General features: G+C 39.1%; 2 protein-coding genes across 4 annotated transcripts in view; one reads left to right on the top strand and one right to left on the bottom strand.

The window, feature by feature from the left end:
* Positions 1-24,249, top strand: part of COMMD1 (copper metabolism domain containing 1) — a 283,066-nt gene that overhangs the window by 81,228 nt on the left and 177,589 nt on the right. The gene's annotated exons all lie outside the window — the stretch shown is intronic.
* On the bottom strand, positions 7,921-10,604 carry LOC119512415 (polyadenylate-binding protein 1-like). Its single transcript, XM_037807061.1, has one exon. The coding sequence runs from the start codon at positions 10,121-10,123 to the stop codon at positions 8,213-8,215; it is 1,911 nt and encodes a 636-aa protein (XP_037662989.1). The 5' UTR covers positions 10,124-10,604; the 3' UTR covers positions 7,921-8,212.

The following is a 24,249-nucleotide window of genomic DNA, read 5'->3' as shown; positions in this document are numbered from 1 at the left end:
AGAATGTGCTTTGAATAATTTCAATCTTTTTAAATTTATTGAGGCTTGTTTTATGTCCCAGCATATGATCTATTCTGGAGAAAGTTCCGTGAGCACTAGAAAAGTATGTGTATCCTGGTGATTTGGGATGTAATGTCCTGTATATGTCTGTTAAATCTAATTCATTTATCAGATTGTTTAGGTTTTCAATTTCCTTATTGGTCTTCTGTCTGGTTGATCTATCTATAGGAGAGAGTGATGTATTGAAGTCTCCCACAATTATTGTGGAAACATCAATTGCTTCCTTTAGTTTTGCCAGTGTTTCTCTCATGTATTTTGTGGCACCTTGATTGGGTGCATAGACATTTACGATTGTTATTTCTTCTTGCTGAATTGCCCCTTTTATTAGTACGTAGTGGCCTTCTTTGTCTCTCAAAACATCCCTGCATTTGAAGTCTATTTTATCTGAGATTAATATTGCTACACCTGCTTTCTTTTGGCTGTAGCTTGCATGAAATATTTTTTTCCATCCTTTCACTTTCAGTTTCTTTGTGTCCCTGTGTCTAAGATGAGTCTCTTGTATGCAACATATTGATGGTTCATTTTTTTTGATCCATTCTGCGAATCTATATCTTTTAATTGGGGAGTTTAATCCATTTACATTCAACGTTGTAACCGTGAAGGCTTTTCTTGAATCAGCCATCTTATCCTTTGGTTTATGTTTGTCATAATTTTTCCCCTCTGTCTATTAATATCCTTTATTGTACCCATACTGAATCTCTTTAGTACTGAACCTTTCTCCAAGTCTCTCTGTCCTTTCTTTGTTTCTCTGTCTGTAGGGCTCCCTTGAGTATCTCCAGTAGGGCAGGTCTCTTGTTAGCAGATTCTCTCAGCATTTGTTTGTCTGTGAAAAATTTAAGCTCTCCCTCAAATTTGAAGGAGAGCTTTGCTGGATAAAGTATTCTTGACTGGAAATTTTTCTCACTCAGAATTTTAAATATATCGTGCCACTGCCTTCTCACCTCCATGGTGGCTGCTGAGTAGTCACTACTTAGTCTTATGCTGTTTCCTTTGTATGTGGTGAATTGCTTTTCTCTTGCTGCTTTCAGAACTTGCTCCTTCTCTTCTGTGTTTGATAGTGTGCTCAGTATATGTCTCGGAGTGGGTTTATTTGGATTTATTCTATTTGGAGTTCGCTGAGCATTTATGATTTGTGTATTTATGTTGCTTAGAAGATTTGGGAAGTTTTCCCCAACAATTTCTTTGAATACTCTTCCTAGACCTTTACCCTTTTCTTCCCCTTCTGGGACACCAATGAGTCATATATTTGGACGTTTCATATTATCTATCATATCCCTGAGGTCCATTTCGATTTTTTCAATTTTTTTCCCCATTCTTTCTTTTATGTTTTCATTTTCCATTCTGTCATCTTCGAGGTCACTGATTCGTTGTTCAACTTCCTCTAGTCTTGTACTGTGAGTGTCCAGAATCTTTTTAATTTGGTCAACAGTTTCTATAATTTCCATAAGATCATCAATTTTTTTAATTAGTCTTGCAATGTCTTCTTTATGCTCTTCTAGGGTCTTCTTGATTTCCTTTATCTCCTGTACTATGGTCTCATTGTTCATCTTTAGTTCTTTGAGTAGCTGCTCTAGGTGCTGTGTCTCTTCTGGTCTTTTGGTTTGGGTGCTTGGGCTTGGGTTATCCATATCGTCTGGTTTTTTCATATGCTGTATAATTTTCTGTTGTTTTTGGCCTCGTGGCATTTGCTGAACTTGATAGGGTTCTTTTAGGATCTGTAGACCAATTGAAGTCCTTATCTCTAATTTATCAGATCTACAGCTTCATGGAGTACAGTTTCTCTAACTAACCAGCAGGTGGCGTCCACGAGCCACCTGTTCTCCAGAAGCCAGTTCTCCCCTGCTTAGCCTTTTTGGTGAGTGGGGGAGTGAGTCTTGTGGGGCCCAATTGGTGTACCAAGCTTGCGTGTGTAGTTGGTGTTGCCTGCCCTGTATATGGGGCGTGTTTCTGGGCAGTCAGGGAGGGGGGGGTGGCTCTAACAATCAAATCTCCCTGGTGATCCTAGAGTTTGAAAGCTGCTGCAATAGTCTAATCCTTCAGTTCAGTCCTGCCACAGTTTGTCTCTGCCACTGACCCACAAGTCCTTGGTATTGGCGTATGGCTCCTGAGACTTGCAAGTGGGCCCCTCTTCCAGGCCGTGCACCCCGGGTCCTCTGTTGAGGGATGACTGTGCTATGTCACAGGTGAGTGCCGTCCCCCCAGGGCAGTTCTGTGCTGCTGGGCTGTGTAGGGAGGCTCCCAGTCTGCTGAAATGATGTCTGAATGGGGCTTTGTTAATTCACACTGCTCCACCTTCCCAACTCTGGGACAATGAGCTGAGGTTGCAGGGAAGGCTAATGTCCACGCCCAGTTTTGTGGTGTGTGCCTGTTATTTGAAGCACTTCCGTCACACTGGGTTGTCTGGGGCAGTTCTGGGCTATGGGGCTGGCGCTGGGCAGGAGTGTTTCCTGTCCACCAGGATGATGGCTGTGAGCGGACACCCCCCTTTTCTTGGGAAGTTGTGGTGTTTAGTGAATTTTCTCAGCCACTGGATTATTGCGTTTTGTCTCAGAGCTCTCGTAGTTCTGCTCTTTACTTGACCTGCCCAAATAGCAAGTCTTTGAAGCTTTCTGTATTGGGCTTCTTAGAGTAATTGTTTTAGAAAAAGAAAAAGGGATTAAAAAAAAAAAAAAAAAAAAAAAAACGGGCCCTCCTCAAAGATCTAATGGGTTATTGAAATGCTAAGAGACAAAGCAACCAGGGCCATTAAGGAAAGGTCCACAGGGAGAAAGATCAGCTTTTCTGCGGGATTTGCATATGTGCCTCTGGGCCTTTCCCCTTTCTATGTTCAGCAGAACTCCAAAAATCCTCCGCTTTTATTTTGGAATTTTTCGTGTTGTTTTTTTTTCTATGCCTGTCTCCTCTCTGCTTGTCTGGCTGCTGTCAGATTCTCTGGTGTCTGGTCTCAGTCTATCTATGGTTGGAGTTTGAATCAGTAGAATGAGTTTCCAATAAGGGCTGCCACTGAAGTTCTCCCTTCTCCTTCCCGGAGTTGACAGCCCCTCCTCCCACGGGACTGAGCCTGGCAGGGAGGGGCGCGGGTCCCCGGCCGCAAAAACTTACAGATTTCGCTGATCTCAGCAGTTCCACGTTTTCATGATTGTTGTATGAAGTATGCCCAAAGTCAGATTGCTCTGTGGTGTCCAGTCCACGCAGTTCTTGGCTTTCTACCTACTTTCCTGGAGGAGTAACTAAAACATACAGCTCACCAGTCTGCCATCTTGCCCCGCCTCTGAGGCTTGTTTTATGTCCAAGCCTATGGTCTATTCTGGAGAAAGTTCCGTGATCACTAGAGAAGAATGTGTATCCTGGTGATTTGGGAAGTAATGTTATATATATGTCTGTTAAATTTCTCTCTCTCTCTTTTCTTTGTTTCTCTGTCAGTAGGGCTCCCTTTAGTATCTGAAGTAGGGCAGGTCTTTTATTAGCAAAATCTCTCAGCATTTGTTTGTCTGTGAAAAATTTAAGCTCTCTTTGAAATTTGAAGGAGAGTTTTGCTGGATAAAGTATTCTTGGTTGGAAATTTTTCTCTCTCAGAATTTTAAGTATGTCACGCCACTGCCTTCTCGCCTCCATGGTGGCTGCTGAGTAGTCACTACTTAGTCTTATGTTGTTTCCTTTGTATGTGGTGAATTGTTTTTCTCTTGCTGCTTTCAGAACTTGCTCCTTCTCTTCAGTATTTGACAGTGTGATCAGAATATGTCTTGGAGTGGTTTTATTTGGATTTATTCTGTTTGGAGTTCGCTGGGCATTTATGCTTTGTGTATTTATATTGTGTAGAAGGTTGGGGAAGTTTTCCCCAACAGTTTCTTTGAATACTCTTTCTAGACCTTTACCCTTTTCTTCCCCTTCTGGGACACCAATGAGTCTTAAATTTGGACGTTTTATTTTATCTATCATATCCCTGAGATCCATTTCGATTTTTTCAATTTTTTTCCCCATTATTTCTTTTGTTCTTTCATTTTCCATTCTGTGTTTCTCAAGGTTGGTGAGTCATTGTTCAGCCTCCTCTAGTCTTGTACTATGAGTATCCAGACTTTTTAATTTGGTCAATAGTTTCTTTTATTTCCATAAGGTCATCTATTTTTTTTATTTAAGCTTGCAATTTCTTCTTTATGCTCTTCTAAGGTCTTCTTCATGTCCTTTATATCCTGTGCCATGCTCTTCTTCATGTCCTTTATATCCTGTGCCGTGCTCTCGTTGTTTGTCTTTAGTTGTTTGATTAATTGCTTCAAGTACTGTGTCTCCTCTGTTCTTTTGATTTGGATGTTTGGGTTTGGGTTATCCATATCTTCTGTTTTTTTCATATGCTTTAAAGTTTTCTGTTGTTTTTGGCTTCTTGGCATTTGCTTTACTTAATAGGGTTCTTTTAGGATATGAAAGATTGTTGAAACACCAATCTCTAATTTGTCAAATCTACAGCTTGGTGGTGTACACCTTCTCTAACTAACCAGCAGATAGTGTCTGCGAGTCACCTATTCCCCTCAAGTCAGTTCTCACCAACTTTGTCTTTGTGGTGTGTGGGGGTCTGATTCTTGTGGGGTTTAATTGGTGCACCAAGTTTGGGTGTGTTGTTGGTGCTGTCTGCCCTGAATGTGGGGCATGTGTCTGAGTGGTTAGGGAAGCAGGGCAGCTTTAATAATCAAACCTCCCAGGTGTTCCTGGAGATTTAAGGCTGTTCCAAGAGTCCAAACCTTCAGTTCTGTCTTGCCACAGATCGTCTCTGCCGCTGAACCACAAGTCCTTGGTATTGGCATATGGTTCCTGGTATTTCTGAGTGGGGCCCCCTTCCCAGCCATGCCCTTGTTAGGGCCTCTGTTGAGGGAAGGCTGTGCTATGTCACAAGTGTGCGCTGTCCCTGAAGGGAAGTTCTGGGCCACCGAGCCGTGCAGGGGCATTCCCAGCCTGCTGTAAGGATGGCTGAATGGGGCGTGTTAATTTACCCCTTTTTGCACAGCTCCGCCTTCCCAGCTCTGGGACAGTTAGCTGTGGGTGCACTAAAGGCTATTGTCCATGCCTGATATTGTGGTGTGTGCTTGTGTTGCTGGAAACACTTTCTGTCACACTGGGTCCCTTGGCGCGTCTCTGGGCTGCGGCGTCTACACTGGGCAGGAGTGTTCCCAGCCCGCCGTGAAGATGGCTGCAAGGGGTGTGGTTTTTTTCCCCTTTTGGCTAACCTCTACCTTCCTCACTCCAAGACAATTAGCAGTGGGTGTACAAAAAGCTATCTTCCACGCCAGATATTGAAGCATTTGCACAGCCTGTTCCTGTCGCGCTTCACTGTGTGGTTCTCGCTGCCGTGTCTGTAGCTGTTTTTGGTTTTTTTCTTAAAAAAGAACTAGTCCACCTCCAAACACCAACCCACGGTTTCCCCACATCGCAGCACAGCCACCGGACATTCAGCAGGCTCACTCATTCATTTCAGAACGCAGACTCCTGGTTTCACCAAGTGCACAGTCCCTGTGAATTTAGCAGACCTTGCCCAGCTGGTCCATCACTGGAACTGGTGTTCTGGGTCACTTTCTGGCTTTTATCTAGTATTTTTCACGGAGGTGTTTTTTTTGCCCTATCTCACCTAGCCACCATCTTAGGTTCTCCCCATATAACTTTTTGAAATTCTTAATTACCGTTCCCACCAAGTAGGCAGTTGGAAAAGCAAATGTTCCTGTATCATGTATTGCCTTGCTTAATTTCCAGCTATTCTATTTTCCTAGACATATCTTAGTCACTAAAGAAACAATTATTTGTTCATTCAAACAACTCCTTGGCATACCAGCAATATTTTTTTCTCACAATATTAAAAAACCCACATGTAATAAGAGTAGAAAAAGACTTAGTTATTACCTAGCAAAATAAGAATAACAAATATATTATTTGTGGGTAAGGATTTTTTGCATGTTTTATAACTTATGAGTTACTAGCAGTACTGACCATAATAAAGAATATTTCCTATAATTAATATTTTTCTTTATTGGAAAAATAGGATTACCAAATTTAAAATCATTTTATATTTGGGTCAATAAAATACTTATTCTAGAAGTCTACTATTCGTCTTTGAAAATTTTTCATTTAGTTCATTTAAAAAGAGCTACAAGTTATTGGGTTGTATTGATTTATCTCTTATGTTTGATGCAGTTTTAAGAAGTGCTTTTGAGTCATACAATTCTTGTCCGAATATTAGTTTGTCTTTGTCATAAGAAGCAAGATTTTAAAAATTAATCTGGATTTATTTTATTAGACTAGCATGTTTTCTTTCCATTTTTGATTTGGAGGAAAACTGGAGAGAGAAATAATTCTTAGGTTATAATAGCCATAGGCATGGTTAAAATAAAACAAATCTCATTATGTAATAGAAAAGCCGCATGAAAGGAAAATTAGGAAATACATAAAATGAAATGAAGAAAATAAAAATGACCACTAATCTTATCGCTATCAGTATTTTGGTATTTTTCCTTTCCCCCCCTTTTTCTGGTCTAGGATGGGGGTGGCGATATCAGGGGCCTTAGATCTTTTTTTGCATATTTTACAGCATTATAGACTTGAGCAGAAGAATTCAGAATTCCAAATAATTTATGTAGATACTCCACCCTTGAAGAGATGGAACATAACTCCCTTATTCTTAAGAGTGTGCTGCACATAGTGACTTCCTTCCAAAGAATAGAGTAAGGGGTGGGGGAAGGGAGGTCACTTTACAGTAGAGGAACCTGGACATCAAGGTGGATAGCGTGTATCCTTGCTATGGTATGATGGAAATGGCACTTACCTCTGTAGTCCCATCTCCCAAAAACCCATGACTCCAGTCTAATCATGACATAAACTTTAGACAAATCCCATTGGAGAAGACATTTTTTTTAAATAACTGACCAGAACTACTAAGAGCAAATGTTTTCATGGTTCATCTACATTGTAGCATGTATTAGAACTTGTTTATTGTATGGCTGAATAATATTCCACTGTATGGAAAGACATCCTGTGTTCATGGATTGAAAGATTTAATATTGTTAAGATGGCAATACTCCCCAAGTTGATCTACAAATTGAATGTAATCTCATTAAAAATTCCAATCATCATTTTTGTAGAAATTGAGAAGCTGATCCTTAAATTCATATAGACTTGCAAAGAACCCTGAATAGCCAAAACAATCTTGGAAAAAGAATAGCAAAGTTAGAGGATTCAGACATCCTGATTTCAAATTTACTATAATTTATGGTAACCAAAATAGTGTGGTACTGGCATAAGGATAGTCATAAAGATCAGGTGGATAAATACTGTATGTTTTAGTTTTGAATTTTTCATTTGGTCCTTTATGTATATATAAAGGTTCTTAGTTGAGACTGTCTGTCTTTCCATTCCTTTAAAGTGTGTTTATCTTTAACTCATGGAGCATAGTTATAATAGCTGTCCTGAAGTCTGTCAGATAATTTCACCATCTTGGTCATCTTGTGGTTGAAATCTGTTGCTTGTATTTATTGATCACATTTTCCTGATTCCTTGTATGCTGAATAGCTTTTAGTTATGTTCTGGTCATTTTTAATGTTATGTTATATAGACTCTGGATCCTGTTAAAACCTCTGGAGAATATTGATCTGTGTTTTGATTTAGTAGGCAATCTAACAGTTAGGTTCAGAGAGAAAGTCCCATCATTCTTTTTTTTTTTTTTTCACTGTTTAAGGAATTTTTATTAAAGCAAGAATTTTATAATCCAAATTACGTTTCCTTGCTCAGTTATCAATTCTGTTATCTAAAACAGAAGTGATGTTCTGAGCTATTCCACAGTAAAGAATTACAAAATTAAAGAAAGGAATGCTTTAAATTTTTGTACTTTGCTGAAAATTCTTTTTCCCAGGGTCTATAAAACATTAATTTGTTTTTATATTTTACTATTTTTTTTTGTTTTTTTTTGTTGTTGTTTTTAAATCAATAAGTAATCTAGGACTAGCATTATGTTTGCTAGCCCTGGCATTTGCTCGGTACATAAGGTTCAAAGTTTCCTTTCCTTTTTTTATTTATTTTATATTTTGCAATGTTTTTTTCCACAATATTTAAGTTTTTCGATGTTTAGATATTTTTCTTCGGTGAAGCACAAGTTTCTTTTCGTGGTCCCTGATCAATTTTAAACAGTTGGAACACCAGTGGCACTGTTAACTGCTTTCTGGGCAGCCTCTTTAGCTTGGTGGGCTTGTAGTACAGCTACAGCTTCATCAACCTTAGAACGGAGAGACTCTGGAGACTCAAGCATATGAAGAAGTTCTGAATTATCAATCTCCAACAACATACCAGTGATTTTACCAGCAAGCGTAGGGTGCATGGCTTGAATAAGAGGAAAGAGCCGTTCACCCAACATCTGCTTTTGCTCTTGAGGAGGGGCAGATGCCAACATGGAAGCAGTCAAAGGTTCCTGACCTTGTACATGAACAGCAGGCTGCTGCATGGTAACTTGGGGCTGTGCATTAAGATGTTGTTGTGGATTGCGAACTCCCGCAGCATATTTATACTGTGGAACGGTGCGGACAGCAGGAGTAGCTGCAGCAGCAGCAGCCGCAGGACGTGGACCCATTGTCTGTGTTGATGTATTAGCAACACGTTGTGTTGACATGACTCGTGGAACCTGTGAAGAAGCTGGTCGCATAGTACTAAATGGTGGTCTAGGAGCGGCTGGGCGTATAGCACCGGGCATATTTTGGAATGGATGAGGTCTGGCACCCTGAGCAGTCCAGCGAGGACTTGGTCTTAGTTGAGCAATTTGGCTAGGAGGATAGTATGCAGCACGGTTCTGAGTCTGTGGGATAGCTGCCATGAAGTAACCTGAAGGAGGTGCTGGCTGGTAGGGGTTGATTACAGGGTTGGGCACAGCTCTTACACTTGCCATTCTCTGCATATACTGGTTAGTGAGGTGAGCCTGGCGCTCTTCTTTGCGCTGAGCTAAAGCTACATACAATGGCTTGGTGGCCACAATTCTACCATTCATTTCGGTAACTGCTTTAGTGGCTTCTTCTGGGGAGGAGAAACATACAAAACCAAACCCTTTGCTGCGACCACCCTCCATCATAACCTTTGCACTAGTGATTGTACCAAATGGAGAAAACTCTTTCCGGAGACGTTCATCATCAATACCATCATCAAGATTTTTCATATAAAGGTTAACACCCTGGTATCTGGTGATTCTATCTTGCTTCATCTGTTCAAATTTGCGCTTAAGTTCCGTCTGTCGTTCCACTTTTTTCTGAGCTCGACCAACGTAAATTTGTTTTCCATTGAGCTCCTTTCCATTCATCTCATCCACAGCTTTCTGTGCATCTTCATGCCTTTCGAAGCTCACAAATCCAAAGCCTTTGGATTTTCCACTTTCATCAGTCATTACTTTCACACTTAAGGCAGGTCCAAACTTGCCAAAGAGATCCTTAAGGCGCTCATCATCCATGTCTTCTCCAAAATTCTTGATGTAAACATTGGTGAACTCTTTTGCCCTAGCTCCAAGTTCGGCTTCTCGTTCTTTACGAGACTTAAATCGTCCAACAAATACTTTGCGATCATTTAGAAGCATCCCATTCATTTTTTCAATAGCTCTTTCAGCTGCTTCCTGTGTCTCAAAATGTACAAATCCGTAGCCCTTGGAACCATTTTCATCACAAACCACCTTACATGAAAGGATGTTACCAAAAGCAGAAAATGTATCATACAGTGCTTTATTATCAATAGATTTGTCCAAATTTTTAATGAATATGTTGCCCACTCCACTTTTGCGAAGCGATGGATCACGCTGAGACCACATGATGCGTACTGGCTTGCCCTTTATAACATCAAAATTCATGGTGTCCATAGCACGCTCCGCATCCGCCGGCTGCTGGAAGTTCACATACGCGTAGCCCAAGGAGCGGCGGGTGATCATGTCCCTGCAGACCCGGATGGAGAGGATGGGCCCGGCCGGGCTGAACTTCTCGTAGAGCATCGCCTCGGTCACGTCGGGGTGTAGGTCCCCCACGTAGAGCGAGGCCATGGGGTAGCTGGGGGCGCTGGGGTTCATCTCGGCACAGCTGCCCGCAGGGCCACAGGCCGCGACCTTTCCGTGAGAGGAGAGCGAGTGCTGGGGCCGGGGACCGGAGCCGGGGGGAGGGGAGCGGGGGCAAGCGCAGAGGGACAAAAATCAACCGGAATCGAAAACTACTCAACGGCCGCAGAACCGGGTCGATCCCCTGCCGCTGGCTGCTGGCTGGGGAGCGGGGGTGGCGGTGTCGGGTCCGGGCAGCGGGAAGGCCTCGGTCTCTTGGTTCCTTCTTGGAGCTGCTGCGGGGCCGCGGGCGGGCGGGTCGGTCTCGGCTGCTTCACCGGGTTATTTTATAAAAGATGAAGGAAAAAAAAATAAAAGTCTCCGGCGGGGGAGACGCGGATTTTTTGTAAATTTTTTTGGGTTTTTTAAAAGATTTTTTTAGATTTTTTTTGGATTTTTTAATAATAAATGTGTGTTCCGAGCCCGGAGCACACACTCCGCACTCTCAGCACTAACCGCCGGGGAGAAGGGGCCCATCATTCTTTATGTGGCTGGTAATTCCAATCTCAGTTCAGTTTTCAAAACCTTTGTTTTGGGTCTGTCCTGTGTATGTGCTGTTTAGGGATTAGGCTGTGACTCGGATGGTGGTTTAAATCTTAGTTTTCAAAGCCTTTGCTATGCTGCCATAGATCTACCTGCACATTCATAGCTCAGCAGTGAGCCAGGGACTTGTACAAACACAGAATTAGGGCATCCCTCCTCCAGCTTCTCTATGGGACTTCTTTCAAATTCTCTGGCTTGTGATGGGGTGGGGGGTGTTCCCCTTTATGGGTCACTTCTCCACATTTTGACTCCTGTTTATAATCCACTTGCTTTTATTTACTTTAAAGAGTCCTCAGGTAGTTGATTTTTATATTTTGTCCAGAGTTTTCATTATAAACTCTGGCTTAAGTTTGAAGCATAGATCATTGATTTTACATATTCCTTCTTTTCCAGTATAGAAATTGGAGGAGGGTTGTTTTATTTTTTACTTTGCATTTTAAAATAATTATAAATTAATAGGAAGTTGCAAAAATAGTAGAGAGGTCATGTATACCTTTCAGCTAGTTTCTCCCAATGGGTATATCCTTCATAACTTCTTTGCCATTTTGTTACATGTGTAGATTCATGCTACCACCGCAGTCAAGATACAGAAATATTCCATCACCACAAAGATCTCTCTTGTGCTGTCCCCTTATAGTCACAACTACTCTCTCCACCCACCATCCTGGATCTCTGGCAACCACTATTCTGGTCTCCATTTCTGTAATTTTGTCATTTTGAGAACATTATGTAATGGAATCATACCGTGGACATACTAAGTATATGCCAAGGATGCACATAATACGTTGAACCATTCACCTCTCAAAGGACGTTTTGGTCATTTCCAGTTTTGGGATCTTACAAATAAAGCTGTTGTAAACAATGTGTACAGTTTTTGTGTGAACGTAAGTTTTCATTTTTCTGGGAATTGACATCTCCCTATGGCAAGTCTTCCATTAGATTTAGATTTATTTATATTCTCTTCATTTATTTAGATCTTCCTTGAACATGCAGGTTTTGTACATGTTTTGGTTCTGCACTTAAGTATTTCTTAATATTTCCTGAGTGATTGTAATGGTATGTAAGTTTTGGTCTATGTGTTCATTGCTAGTATATAGAACTACAATTCATTTTTGTATGTTTATTTTGTGTCCTGCAGCCTTTCTGAATTCACTTATTAATTCTAGCAGTTCTTTTATAGATTCCTTGAGGTTCTCCTTATAGGGATTCATGTCTTCTACATTTTTCCCTTTCTTATTTGTATGCCTTTTATTTCCTTTTCCTGTGTTATTGCATAGAACTTCTACCACTATTTTGAAAAAGAACGGTAAAAGTGAACATCCTTGTCTTGTTCCTGATCTTAGAGGGAAAGTATTGAGTTTTTCACTTTACGTATAATGGTAGTGTTTGTAGGTGCTCTTTATTAAGTTGATAGTTCACCTCTATTCTTATTTTTCTCAGAGTTTTCATCCTGAATAGATGTTGAATTTTGTCAAATGCTTTTTTTGCATTGATTGATATGATCATGTGATCTTTCTTCTCTAGACTGTTAATATGGTGGGTTACAGAGATTGATTCTTTAAATGCAATTTTATTGAAATATATTCACACAGCATATAATCCATCCAAAGAGTACAGTCATTGGCTTACAGTATCATCATATAGTTGTGCGTTCATCACCACAATCAATTTTAGAACATTTTCATTACTCCAAATAAAGAAAAAAATAAAAATAAAAAAGAACATCCAAAACATCCCATATCTCTTATCCCCCCTATTATATATATATATTTTTGTCTTCATTTCATTACTTGTCTGCCCATATATTAGATAAAGGGAGTGGCAGTTACAATCACATGGTCACATGATAAAAGCTATATAGTTATATAATAATCATCAAGAATCAAGTCTACTGGATTATGATTCAACAGATTCAGGTATTTCCTTCTAGCTATTCTAACACACTAGAAACTAAAAAGGAATATCTATATAATGCATAATAATAACTTCAAGAATGACCTCTCAATTCTGTTTGAAACAGAGATTGATTTTTGAATATTGAACCAAACTTGCATCCCTGGACAAAATTCTATCTGATCATGATATGTAGTCCTTTTTATATTTTGCTGAATTCTGGTTGCTAATATTTTGTTAAGGATTTTTGCATTTATATTCATGCAGGATATTGGTCTCTAGTTTTCTTCTCCCTGCCGCCCCCTCCCCCCCTTCAGGATCTGTAATGATATCCCTTATTTCATTCCTGATATTTGTAATTTGTATGATTTCTATTCTTCTAAATATTTTTATGTTGTTTTATGGCCCAGGATATAGTCTCTCTTGATATTTGCCCATAAGCACTTCTAAAGAATGTGTATTTTGCCATGTTGAATGGAGTATCCTATCAATGTCAATGTGATCCTGTTGTTTGATGGTGTTGAATTCTTCAGTGTCCTTGCTGATTTTCTGTCTGGTTGTTATAACAGTTATTTAGAGGGGAGCTCTAGCTATAATTTTGAATTTGTTTATCCTTTTAGTTCTATTTTTGGATCATATATTTTGCAACTCTGTTATTTGGTGCATCCACATTTAGGATTGCTCTATCTTCTTGGTGGATTGAACCTTTTATTATTATATAATGCTTATCTCACTTTCTGGTGATTTTCTTTTCTATAAAACCTATTTGATAATATTGCCACTTTTACTTTTTATTGATTAATGATTGTATGGTGTATCTTTTCTGTCCTTTACTTTCATCTTGCCTGTATTTTCATATTTGAGTGGGTTTCTTGTAGACAGCATGCAGTTGGATTATGTTTTTTTAAGCTACCCTGCTGATCTTTGTCTTTTAATTTGCAAATTTAGACTATTTTCATTAAATTTAATTGTTGAAATATTAGGGCTTAGGTCTACCATTGTATTTGTTGTTTTCTGTTTGTTATTTCACGCATATAGTAACAAAAAAGCTATAGTAATATCAGATAAAATAGACTTAAAGTCAAAAACAGGAGGGACAAAGAAGATCACTATATACTGCTAAAAAGGTCAATTCAACAGGAAGATATAACAAGTATAAATGTATGTGTACCTAATGGCTGAGTCCCCAAATATATGGAATAAATACTGACAGATATGAAGGGAAAGATAGACCATCTGCATTATTAGTAAGAAACTTCAATAAACTACTTTCAATAATGGATAGAAAATCTAGACAGAAAATTAATAAGGAAGCAGAAGACTTGAACAATACTCTAAATCATCTAAACCTAATAGATATATGGAACCCTTCACCTAACTGCAGCGGAATATACATTGTTCTCTAGACACATGGCTCATTCCCAGGATAGACCATATATTAGTTCACAAAACAGGTCTCAATAAATTTAAAAATATCAGAATCATACAATGTCTCTTCTCCGACTACAGTGGAATGAAGCTAGTAACCAGTAAGAGACATAAAACTGGCAAATTCACTAAATTTTGGAAATTAGTGCACCCTTAAACAACCAATGGGTCAAAGAAGAAATCACAAGGGAAATTAGGAAACAGCTAGAGGCAGATGAAAAAAACCTACAGCATATCAAAACTAATCGGATGTAGCAAAGGCAGTGCTGAGAGGGAAAGTGAAAGCTCTAAATACTTACATTAAAAAAGAAGAAAGATCTCAGAATCAGAGACTTAACTTTATAACTGGAGGGTCTAGAAATTAAGAGCAACTAAACATAAAGTGAGCATAAGGCAAAAATAAAGGCTAGAGCAGAGATCAATGAAGTGGAGAACAGCAAATCAACAAAATCAAAAATTGGTTCTTTGCAAAGATCAAGAAGTATGACAGACCTTTAGATAGACTGACAAAAAAGAGAGGAGAAGGATCCAAGATGGCGGCATAGAGAGGAGTGGAAGCTCAGTAGTCCCCTTGGAACAACTGAAAAAAAAACAAACAACTAGTAAATAATCTGGAATAACATGCACACAGTCACAGGGCTGTGTAGATAAATGGTAGAACTTAGATTTAAATATTCTGTCATACTCTCTCCCAAGTCATAGTTTTCTTAACTCAGTAGAAGATGGGAACAATTCTTGATTTCTTTATAATTCAGTCATCTATGCATTTCTAAGTCTCATGAACAAAATTATACCAATTAGTAAAAATTAATAAAATTACATTAGTAAAGAGAGAGGGAAGATGGCGGCATAGAGAGGCATGGAAGCTAAGTAGAACCCCCTGGAACAACTAAAAAAAAACAGAAACAACTAGTAAATAATCCAGAATAACTGCAGGGGGACAAACGTGACTGTCGACTCATCATACACTAACCTGAATTGGGAGGATTGCCCAAGATCACAGCATAAAATCTGTAAGTAAGAACTGCAGATCCAAATCGGGAGACCCCTCCCCCACAGCCCGAGCTACAAAGCCTCTTTGTGCCAAAGAGAAGCTTTCTCTCAGCAAGCGGATATAGCTCAGCTGAGCTCCATCTGGGGTTTTAATTAGTGAGTGTGAACTGCTCACTATGAGGTACAAATCCCCAACAAGAAGACAGAGGCTTTGGTTGATGACTGACCTTGGAGGGCCGGAGGGTCACCTCGGGCTAGCTCTGTTCCTTTTTTGACTCAGTGGAGAAAGCCTCAGCCATTTTCAGTTCCCAGTTCTGTGACCCAGACAGGGGTGTGGCACAGGCAGAGAGAGACCATTGAAATGCTAATGACCTCCCCCTAAGGCATCTGTCTTCTCTAAGAGGAAAGGGGTGGGGCCCAGCTCTACTACTTGCTTTTCATTCAGAACATACACCAGTCAAGAATTATAGGCTAATCTTTGCATCAGGCAGAGAGCGCCCCTGCATGGCCCGGTGGCCCGGGGCTTCCTTTGAGAGATGATGTGCACTAGTGATGTAGCACAGCCTTCCCTCAGCAGAGGTCCTGGAAGATCACAGCTGAGAAGGGAGGCCCGCTCGGAAAACCCACGGACGTTATGTCAATGCCGGTGGTTTGTGGGTCAGCAACAGAGAAAATCTGGGGCAAAACTGAAATGAAGCCTTAGACTCTTGCAACAGCCTTGAATCTCCGGTAACATCTAGGAGGTTTGAATAGTAAAGCGGCCCTGCCTCCCTGACCACCCAGACACACGCACCACATTCAGGGTGGACAGCTCCAATAACAAACCCAAACTGAGTTCACCAACTGAACCCCACAAAAATCATTTCCCCACACACCACAGAGACAGAGTTGGGGAGAACTGACCTGAGGGGTATAGTTGACTCGTGGACGCCATCTGCTGGTTAGTTGGAGAAAGTGTATGCCACCAACTTGTATTACTGAAAAATTAGATTTTTTTTTTTTTTTTTTTTTTTTACAACTTGAAAGAACCCTATCAAGCAAAGCAAATGCCAAGAGGCCAAAAACAACAGAAAATCTTAATGCATATGATAAAACCAGACGATATGGAGAACCCGATCCCAAACACCCAAATCAGAATATCAGAAGAGACACAGTACCTGGCACAATTAATCAAACAATTACAATCGAGGAATGAAAACATGGCACAGGATATAAAAGACATGAAGAAGACCATGGAGCAGGATAAAAGGGACATAAAGAAGACCCTAGAAGAGCATAAAGAAGAAATTGCAAGAGTAAATAAAAAAATAGAAGATCTTATGGAAATAAAAGAAATTGTTGGCCAAATTAAAAAGACCCTGGATACTCATAATACAAGATTAGAGGAAGTTCAGCAACAACTCAGTGTCCTAGAGGTCCACAGAACAGAAAATGAAAGAACAAAAGAAAGAATAGAGAAAAAAATTGAAAAAATCGAAAAGGATCTCAGAGATATGATAGATAAAATAAAACGTCCAAATTTAAGACTCATTGGTGTCCCAGAAGGGGAAGAAAAGGGTAAAGGTCTAGAAAGAGTATTCAAAGAAACTGTTGGGGAAAACTTCCCCAACCTTCTACACAATATAAATACACAAAGCATAAATGCCCAGTGAACTCCAAATAGAATAAATCCAAATAAACCCACTCTGAGACATACTCTGATCAGACTCTCAAATACTGAAGAGAAGGAGCAAGTTCTGAGAGCAGCAAGAGAAAAGCAATTCACCACATGCAAAGGAAACAATATAAAACTAAGTTGTGACTACTCAGCAGCCACCATGGAGGCAAGAAGGCAGTGGCATGACATATTTAAAACTCTGAGAGAGAAAAATTTCCAACCAAGAATACTTTATCCAGCAAAACTCTCCTTCAAATTTGAGGGAGAGCTTAAATTTTTCACAGACAAACAAATGCTGAGAGACTTTGCCAATAAAAGACCTGCCTTACTTCAGATACTAAAGGGAGCCCTACCAACAGGAAACAAAGAAAGGAGAAAGAGATATAGAGAATTTTAACAGACGTGTAGAACCTTACATCCCAAATCACCAGGACGCTCATTTTTCTCTAGTGATCATGGATCTTTCTCCAGAATGGATCATATGCTGGGACATAAAACAAGCCTAATAAATTAAAAACAAACAAACAACAACAACAACAAATTGAACATATTCAAAGCACAATCTCTGACCGCAATGGAATACAAATAGAAGTCAATAATTTTTGAATTGTAATTCCACTATTTACTTCCTACATGATATAAAATACACAAACTCTAATGACACATCAGTGGTATTGAACTCAATGTAAAATACGTAATTTTTGACAAGAAGTATATAAAAGTGGGGGAACGGAGGAGTGTAGGTACATAGTTTATGTGTCCTGTTGAAGTTAAGTTGGTATCAAAGAAAAACAAGATTGTTATGGATTTAAGAGTTTAATTTTAAGCCCCACAGTAAACACAAAGAAATTATCAGAGAATATGACCATAGAGATGAAAAGTAGAGTATGGGTTAAGAGAAAGGGGGGAAGGGGCAATGGGGAGTTAAAAAATGAGTGTAGGGTTGCTGTTTGAGGTGAAGGGAAATTTCCAGTAATGGATGGTGGGAAAGAGATAGCATTACAACATTCTAAATGTGATTTATCCCACTAATGGAAGGCTAGGGAGGTGGTAGAATGGGAAGATTTAGGCTGTATATATGTTTCCACAATTGAGGAAAAAAGAAAAAAAGACAGTCTAAATAGATGACAATTGAATGCCAAGGATGACCCTGGATGGGATCTGAGGATGGAGGACAGGAGGCTCAAAGGGACACAGCTGAGACATAAGGAAAAGGAAATATAGAATGTAAGCTTTGAATCATTGTTGAATCTCTTGTACTTCTTAGCTGCGCTTAATGGGATTGCATGAAAGAATGTTCTTGTTCATGGGAAGTGTATATGTGAATTATAGTGTATATTCAAGGATGTGTGCAGCTAGCTCTCATATGTTCAGAAGACAGAGCAATAGATGATGGATGATAGGGAGAGAGGGAGGGAGGGAGGGAAAGAAATAGTGATGTGACAGCATGTTAAAGTTAGTGGATTGGAGTATCGGGGGGGGGTCAGGGAATGCTGGAGTTCTGTGTATGGGGTTTGTATTGTTTTTGCAACTGTTCCTATAACTTTGAATTTATTTGAAAATAAAATGTAAAAAAAAACATTATTGATACTGTTCTAGTTTGCTAATGCTGGAGAATGCAAAACACCAGAGATGGACAGGCTTTTATAAAATGGGGGTTTATTTCACTACACAGTTACAGTCTTAAGGCCACAAAGCATCCAAGGTAACACCTCAGCAATCGGGTACCTTCACCGGAGGACGGCCAGTGGTGTCCGGAAAACCTCTGTTAGCTAGGAAGGCAGCTGGCGTGTGCTCCAAAGCTCCGGCCTCACAACGGCTTTCTCCCAGGACGTTCCTCTCTAGCAAGCTTGCTTCTCTTCAAAACATCACTCCCAGCTGCACTCAGTTTTCTCCCCCAAATCAGCTCATTCATATAGCTCCACCGATCAAGGCCCACCCCAAATGGGCGGGGCCACGCCTCCATGGGAACATCTCATCAGAATCATCTCCCACAGCTGGGTGGGGCACATTCCAAGCAAATCCAACCAGCACCAAAACTTCTGCCCCACACAAGACCACAAAGATAATGGCATTTGGGGGACACAATACACTCAAACCGGCACAGATACTAACAATATGATATATTTGTAGTTTGTGGAACATTTTTACAAACGTCTCTTAGATGGAAATAAGAAATGTATCTTGAGTAACTACTTTTAAAATGTGCATTATGGTAGTAGAGTTTGTAATTTGGTACATGTTGGGTCTTTCTGGAATCCTTCAATTTGTTTGGAATTTGGCAAGTTTTCCCACAAATTCTGCAACATATACATTATAAACTGCCTGTAACTTTTTTTCATTTACCCATGTGCTTGTTAAGAGAACTGTCCTGATTTATTGATTTTGTTGTTTTACATTTTTTATTCCAAGTATGCTATTTTTAACGTACTGATACTTACGCAGATTTCCTGAAGGCACTTTTAAATTAGCTGTAGAATGAAAAAATGTTTCTGTTTTGTATATAAATATACCACACACACACACACACACACACACACACACACACACACAAACACACACCCCTCTTATTTTAGAAGTCTTTGCAAAGGGTGTTTTCAAAGTCTTGAGTTCCTTTGAGAAAATGAAATGGATGACAATTATTTTTAAACTGAAGAAGGAGAATATCAGCAGGAAAATGGATAAATATATGCTGGTATATTGGCACAGAGAAATATACAGCAGTAAAAAGAAATGAACTGCAGTTACATGCATCAACATTCATTAATCTAAAAAATGTTTAAAAAAATAAAAGAAAATCAGAAGAATACAAGCAGTGTCATTCCATTTATATGAAGTTGAAAAGCAAAGGAATACAAAACTTGGGATCGTGGTTTCATGGGAGGGAAAAGGGGAAAAGGGATTGAGGAGGGTTACTTGAAGGAATGGTTTATTTAAAATGTCATTTAAAAATAATATTTTAATTCTTAAGCTGACTTGGGGTTCTTGGGGTTTGTTTTATTATTAATTCTTATAGCTTACAAATAAACAAATAAGTTGTCTTTTTATACATTCACATTAGAATCTGAAATGCAGATAACCTCATTTGCCATCAGGGAAATGCAAATCAAAACCACTGTGAGATACCATTTCACACCCATTAGAATGGCTGCTATTAGAAAAAACAGGAAATAAGCCTAACCAGTCAAACCATGAACTATAGTTAATAGCACAGTTATACAAATGTGCTATCATCAGTTTTAACAAATGTTTCACACCAATGCAAGGTGTTAATAATAGGGTGGTTTATGGGGATCCTGTATTGTGTGCATCATTGTTCTGTAACCCCACAACTTCTTTAATAAAAGAAAATAAAATCTAAAATGCATACAACATGCCACTAAAAAAAAGAAGACGATTAACATGACAAATTGTCGGGAAGATTGACAGAGAAATACTTCATTAATCTGTTACTCAGTAGAAAAGTTGCAGAACAAGATGTACAGTTTGATCCTATTCTTGTGAAAAGGAAACAGAACATTATGTAAAAATTGTATGTTTGTAAATATGTTTTTTAAAATGCAATTTTATTGAAATGTATTCACACACTACATAATCCATCCAAAGTATAAAATCAGTGGCTCACAGTATCATCATATAGTTGTGCATTCACCACCATGATCAATTTTGGAACATTTTCATTACTCCAAAATAAAAAACAAAAACAAAAACAAAAACAAAAAAAAGGAGAGAGAGGAAACAACTAAAATTAGAAATGGAAAGGGGGAAGTTACTAACAACCCCACAGAGATGAAAAGGATTACAAGAGGATACTATGAACAACTGTATACCAGCAAATTAGATAATCTAGATGAAATGGACACATTCCACACACAACACGTGCACGGACTCAAGAAGAAATAGAAGATCTCAACAGACCAATAACAAGTAAAGAGATTGAATCAGTAATCAAAAATCTCCCAACAAAGAAAAGCCCAGGACTAGAGGGCTGCACAGGTGAATTTTACCAAACTTTCCATGAAGAATTAACACCAATAATGCTCAAACTCTTCCGAAAAATTGAAGAGGAGGGAATACTTCCCAACTCATTCTATGAGGTCAGCTTCACCCTAATACCAAAACCAGATAAAAATACAAGAAAAGAAAATTACAGACCAATATCCCTTGTGAATATAGAAGCAAAAATCCTCAACAAATTCTAGTAAACTGAATCCAACAGCCCATTAAAATAATTGTACACCATGATGAGTGGAATTTATCCCATGCATGTAGGGGTGATTCAACATAAGAATATCAATTAATGTAATTGTTCTAGTTTGCTAATGCTGCTGGAATGCAAAATAGCAGAAATGGATTGGCCTTTATAAAAGGGGGTTTCTTTGGGTACACAGTTACAGTCTTAAGGCCATAAAGTGTCCAAGGTAATACATCAGCAATCGGGTACCTTCATTGGAGGATGGCCAATGGTATCTGGAAAACCTTTGTCAGCTGGGAAGGCATGTGGCTGGCATCTGCTCCAAAGTTCTGGTTTCAAAATGGCTTTCTCCCAGGATGTTCCTCTCTAGGCTTCAGCTTCTCTCCAAAATGTCACTCTCAGTTGCTCTTGGGGCATTTGTCCTCTCTTAGCTTCTCCAGAGCAAAAGTCTGCTTTCACAGGCCGTCTCCAAAATGTCTCTGTAAGCTGAAGCTCCTGTCTCAGTTCCAGTGCATTCTTCAAAGTGTCCCTCTTGGCTGTAGCTCCTCTTCAAACATCACTCACAGCTGTACTGAGTTGCCTCTGCCCCATCAGCTCATTTATATGGTTCCACTGATCAAGGCCCACCCTAAATGGGTGGGGCACATCTCCAAAGACACTCAAAGAAATGTAATCAAACTGATCACATCTGCCCACACAAGATTACATCAAAGAATATGGTGTTTGGGGGACACAATACATTCAAACTGGCACAGTAATACATCACATTAATAGAATGAAGGGGAAAAAAAGCCATATGATCGTCAATGGATACAGAAAAGGCACTTGACAAAAGCCAACATCCCCTTCTTGTTAAAAACACTTAGAAAACTAGTAATAGAAGGAAACGTCCTCAACATGATAAAGAACATATATGAAAAACCCACATCTAACTTCATACTCAATGGTGAAAGACTGAAATCTTTCCCTCTAAGATTGAGAACAAGACAAGGATGCCTATTGACACCTCTGTTACTTAACGTACTAGAAATTCTAGCCAGAGCAATTAGGTAAGATAAAAAGTCATCCAAATTGGAAGGGAAGATGTAAAACTTTCCCTATTTGCAGATGATATGGTATCATATATAGAAAATTAAAAAAAAAAACCAGAAAACCCACAACACAACTACTAGAGGTGATAAGTGAATTCAGCAGTGTGGTAGGGTACTAGATCAACACACAAAAATCAGTTAAATTTCTATTCACTAGTAATGAATAATTTGAAGACAAAATTAAAAAAGAAATCCATTTACAATAGCAACTAAAAGAATCAGATTTTTAGGGATAAATTTAACTGAGGATGTGAAAGACTTATATGTGGAAAGCTATAAAACATTATCAAAAACATTACCAACCTACAAAATGAAATAAGACCAAAAAATAAATGGAAGTACATACCAGGCTTATGGATTGGGAGACTACTGTTGTCAAGATGGCAATTTTACCCAAAGAGATTTGCATATTCAGTGCAATCCTAATCAAAATTCCAATAGCCACCTTTCAGAAATGGAAAAGCCAATCATCAAATTTACGTGAAAGGGTTAAGGGATCTCGAATAGGCACAACCATCTTAAAAAAGAAGAACAATTTGTAGGACTCACACTTCCCGATTTAAAACTTCCTACAAAGCTAGAGTAGTCAAAACACTATTGTACTAGTACAATGACAGACTTATAGACCAATGGAATAGAGTTGAGGGTTCTAAAATAGACCCTTACATAATAGCCAATTGAGTTTTTACAAGGGTGCCAAGTCCACTCAGTTGGGAGAGAATAGCCTCCTGTTCTAGTTTGCTAATGCTGCCAGAATGCAAAACACCAGAGATGGATTGGCTTTTATAAAAGGGGGTTTATTGGGTTACACAGTTATAGTCTTAAGATCATAAAGTTTCCAAGGTAACCCATCAGCAATTGGGTACCTTCACTTGAGGACGGCCAGTGGTGTCCAGAAAACCTCTGTTAGCTGGGAAGGCACGTGGCTGACGTCTGCTTCAAAGTTCTTCTCTAGGCTGCAGTTCCTCAATAATGTCACTCCTAGTTGCACTTGGGGTATTTGTCCTCTCTTAGCTTCTCCAGAGCAAGAATCTGCTTTCAACAGCCGTCTTTAAAATGTCTCTCATCTGCAGCTCTTGTGCTTTCTTCAAAGTGTCCCTCTTGGCTATAGCAAGCTCACTCTTTCTGTCTTGTCTTTTATAGTGCACCAGTAATTTAATTCAGACCCACCCAGTGGGCGGGCCAACACCTCCATGGAAATTATCCAATCAGAGTCATCACCCACAGTTGGGTGGGGCGCATCTCCATGGAAACACTCAAAGAATTCCAATCTAATTAACCCTGATAGGTCTGCCCACACAAGATTACATCAAAGATAATGGCATTTGGGGGACATAATACATTCAAACTGTCACACCTCCTCAACAAATTGTGTGTGTGTGTGTGTGTGTGTGTGTGTGTGTGTGTGTGTGAGAAACTGGATATCCATATGCAAAAGAATGACGGTGGACCCCTACCTTACACCACATACAAAAAGTAACTCATAATGGAGCAAAGACCTAAACATAAGAACCACAACTATAAAACTCCTAGAAGAAGACATAGGGAAGCATCTTCAGGACCTTGTGTTAAGCAGTGGTTTCTTATAGTTCACACCAAAAGCACGAGCAACAAAATAAAAAATAGATCAATGGGATTTCATCAAAGATTAAAACTTTGGCGCATCAAAAGACTTCATCATGAAAGTAAAAAGACAACCTACAGAATGGGAGAAAATTTTGGAAAACATATCTGATAAGGATTTAATATCCAGAATATATAAAGAACTCCTATAACTAAATAACAGAAAGACAACCCAATTAAAAAATAAGCAAAAGACGTGAATAAACATTTCTCCAAAGAAGACATACAAATGGCCAAAAAAAACACGTGAAATGATGCTCAGTTTCATTAGCCATTAGGGAAATGCCTTATTTATTCAATAATGTTGCTGGTGGAAATGTAAAATGGTAAAGCCCCTTTGGAAGACATTTTGGTGATTCCTCAGAAATCTAAGTATAGAAACACCAAATGACCCTGCAATCCCACTACTCTGTTTATACCTAAAAGAGTTGAAAGCAGGGACTTGAACAGATTATTTGTATACCGATGTTCATAGTAGCATTATTCACAATTGCCAAAAGATGGAAGCAACCCAAGTGCCCATCAACCAATGAATGGATAAATAAAATGTATAAACATACAGTGGAATATTATTCAGCCATAAAAAGGAATGATGCCATAAATGTAATATAAAGGAAAAAAACAAGGAAATTAAAATAATAAAATAGCTTGAAATATGTTTTTCAAAATGTAAATGTTT

This window comes from Choloepus didactylus, chromosome 17, assembly GCF_015220235.1.
Source record: "Choloepus didactylus isolate mChoDid1 chromosome 17, mChoDid1.pri, whole genome shotgun sequence".
In the NCBI taxonomy this organism is placed as follows: Eukaryota; Metazoa; Chordata; class Mammalia; order Pilosa; family Megalonychidae; genus Choloepus; species Choloepus didactylus.
This window is presented reverse-complemented; position numbering and strand designations above follow the sequence as displayed.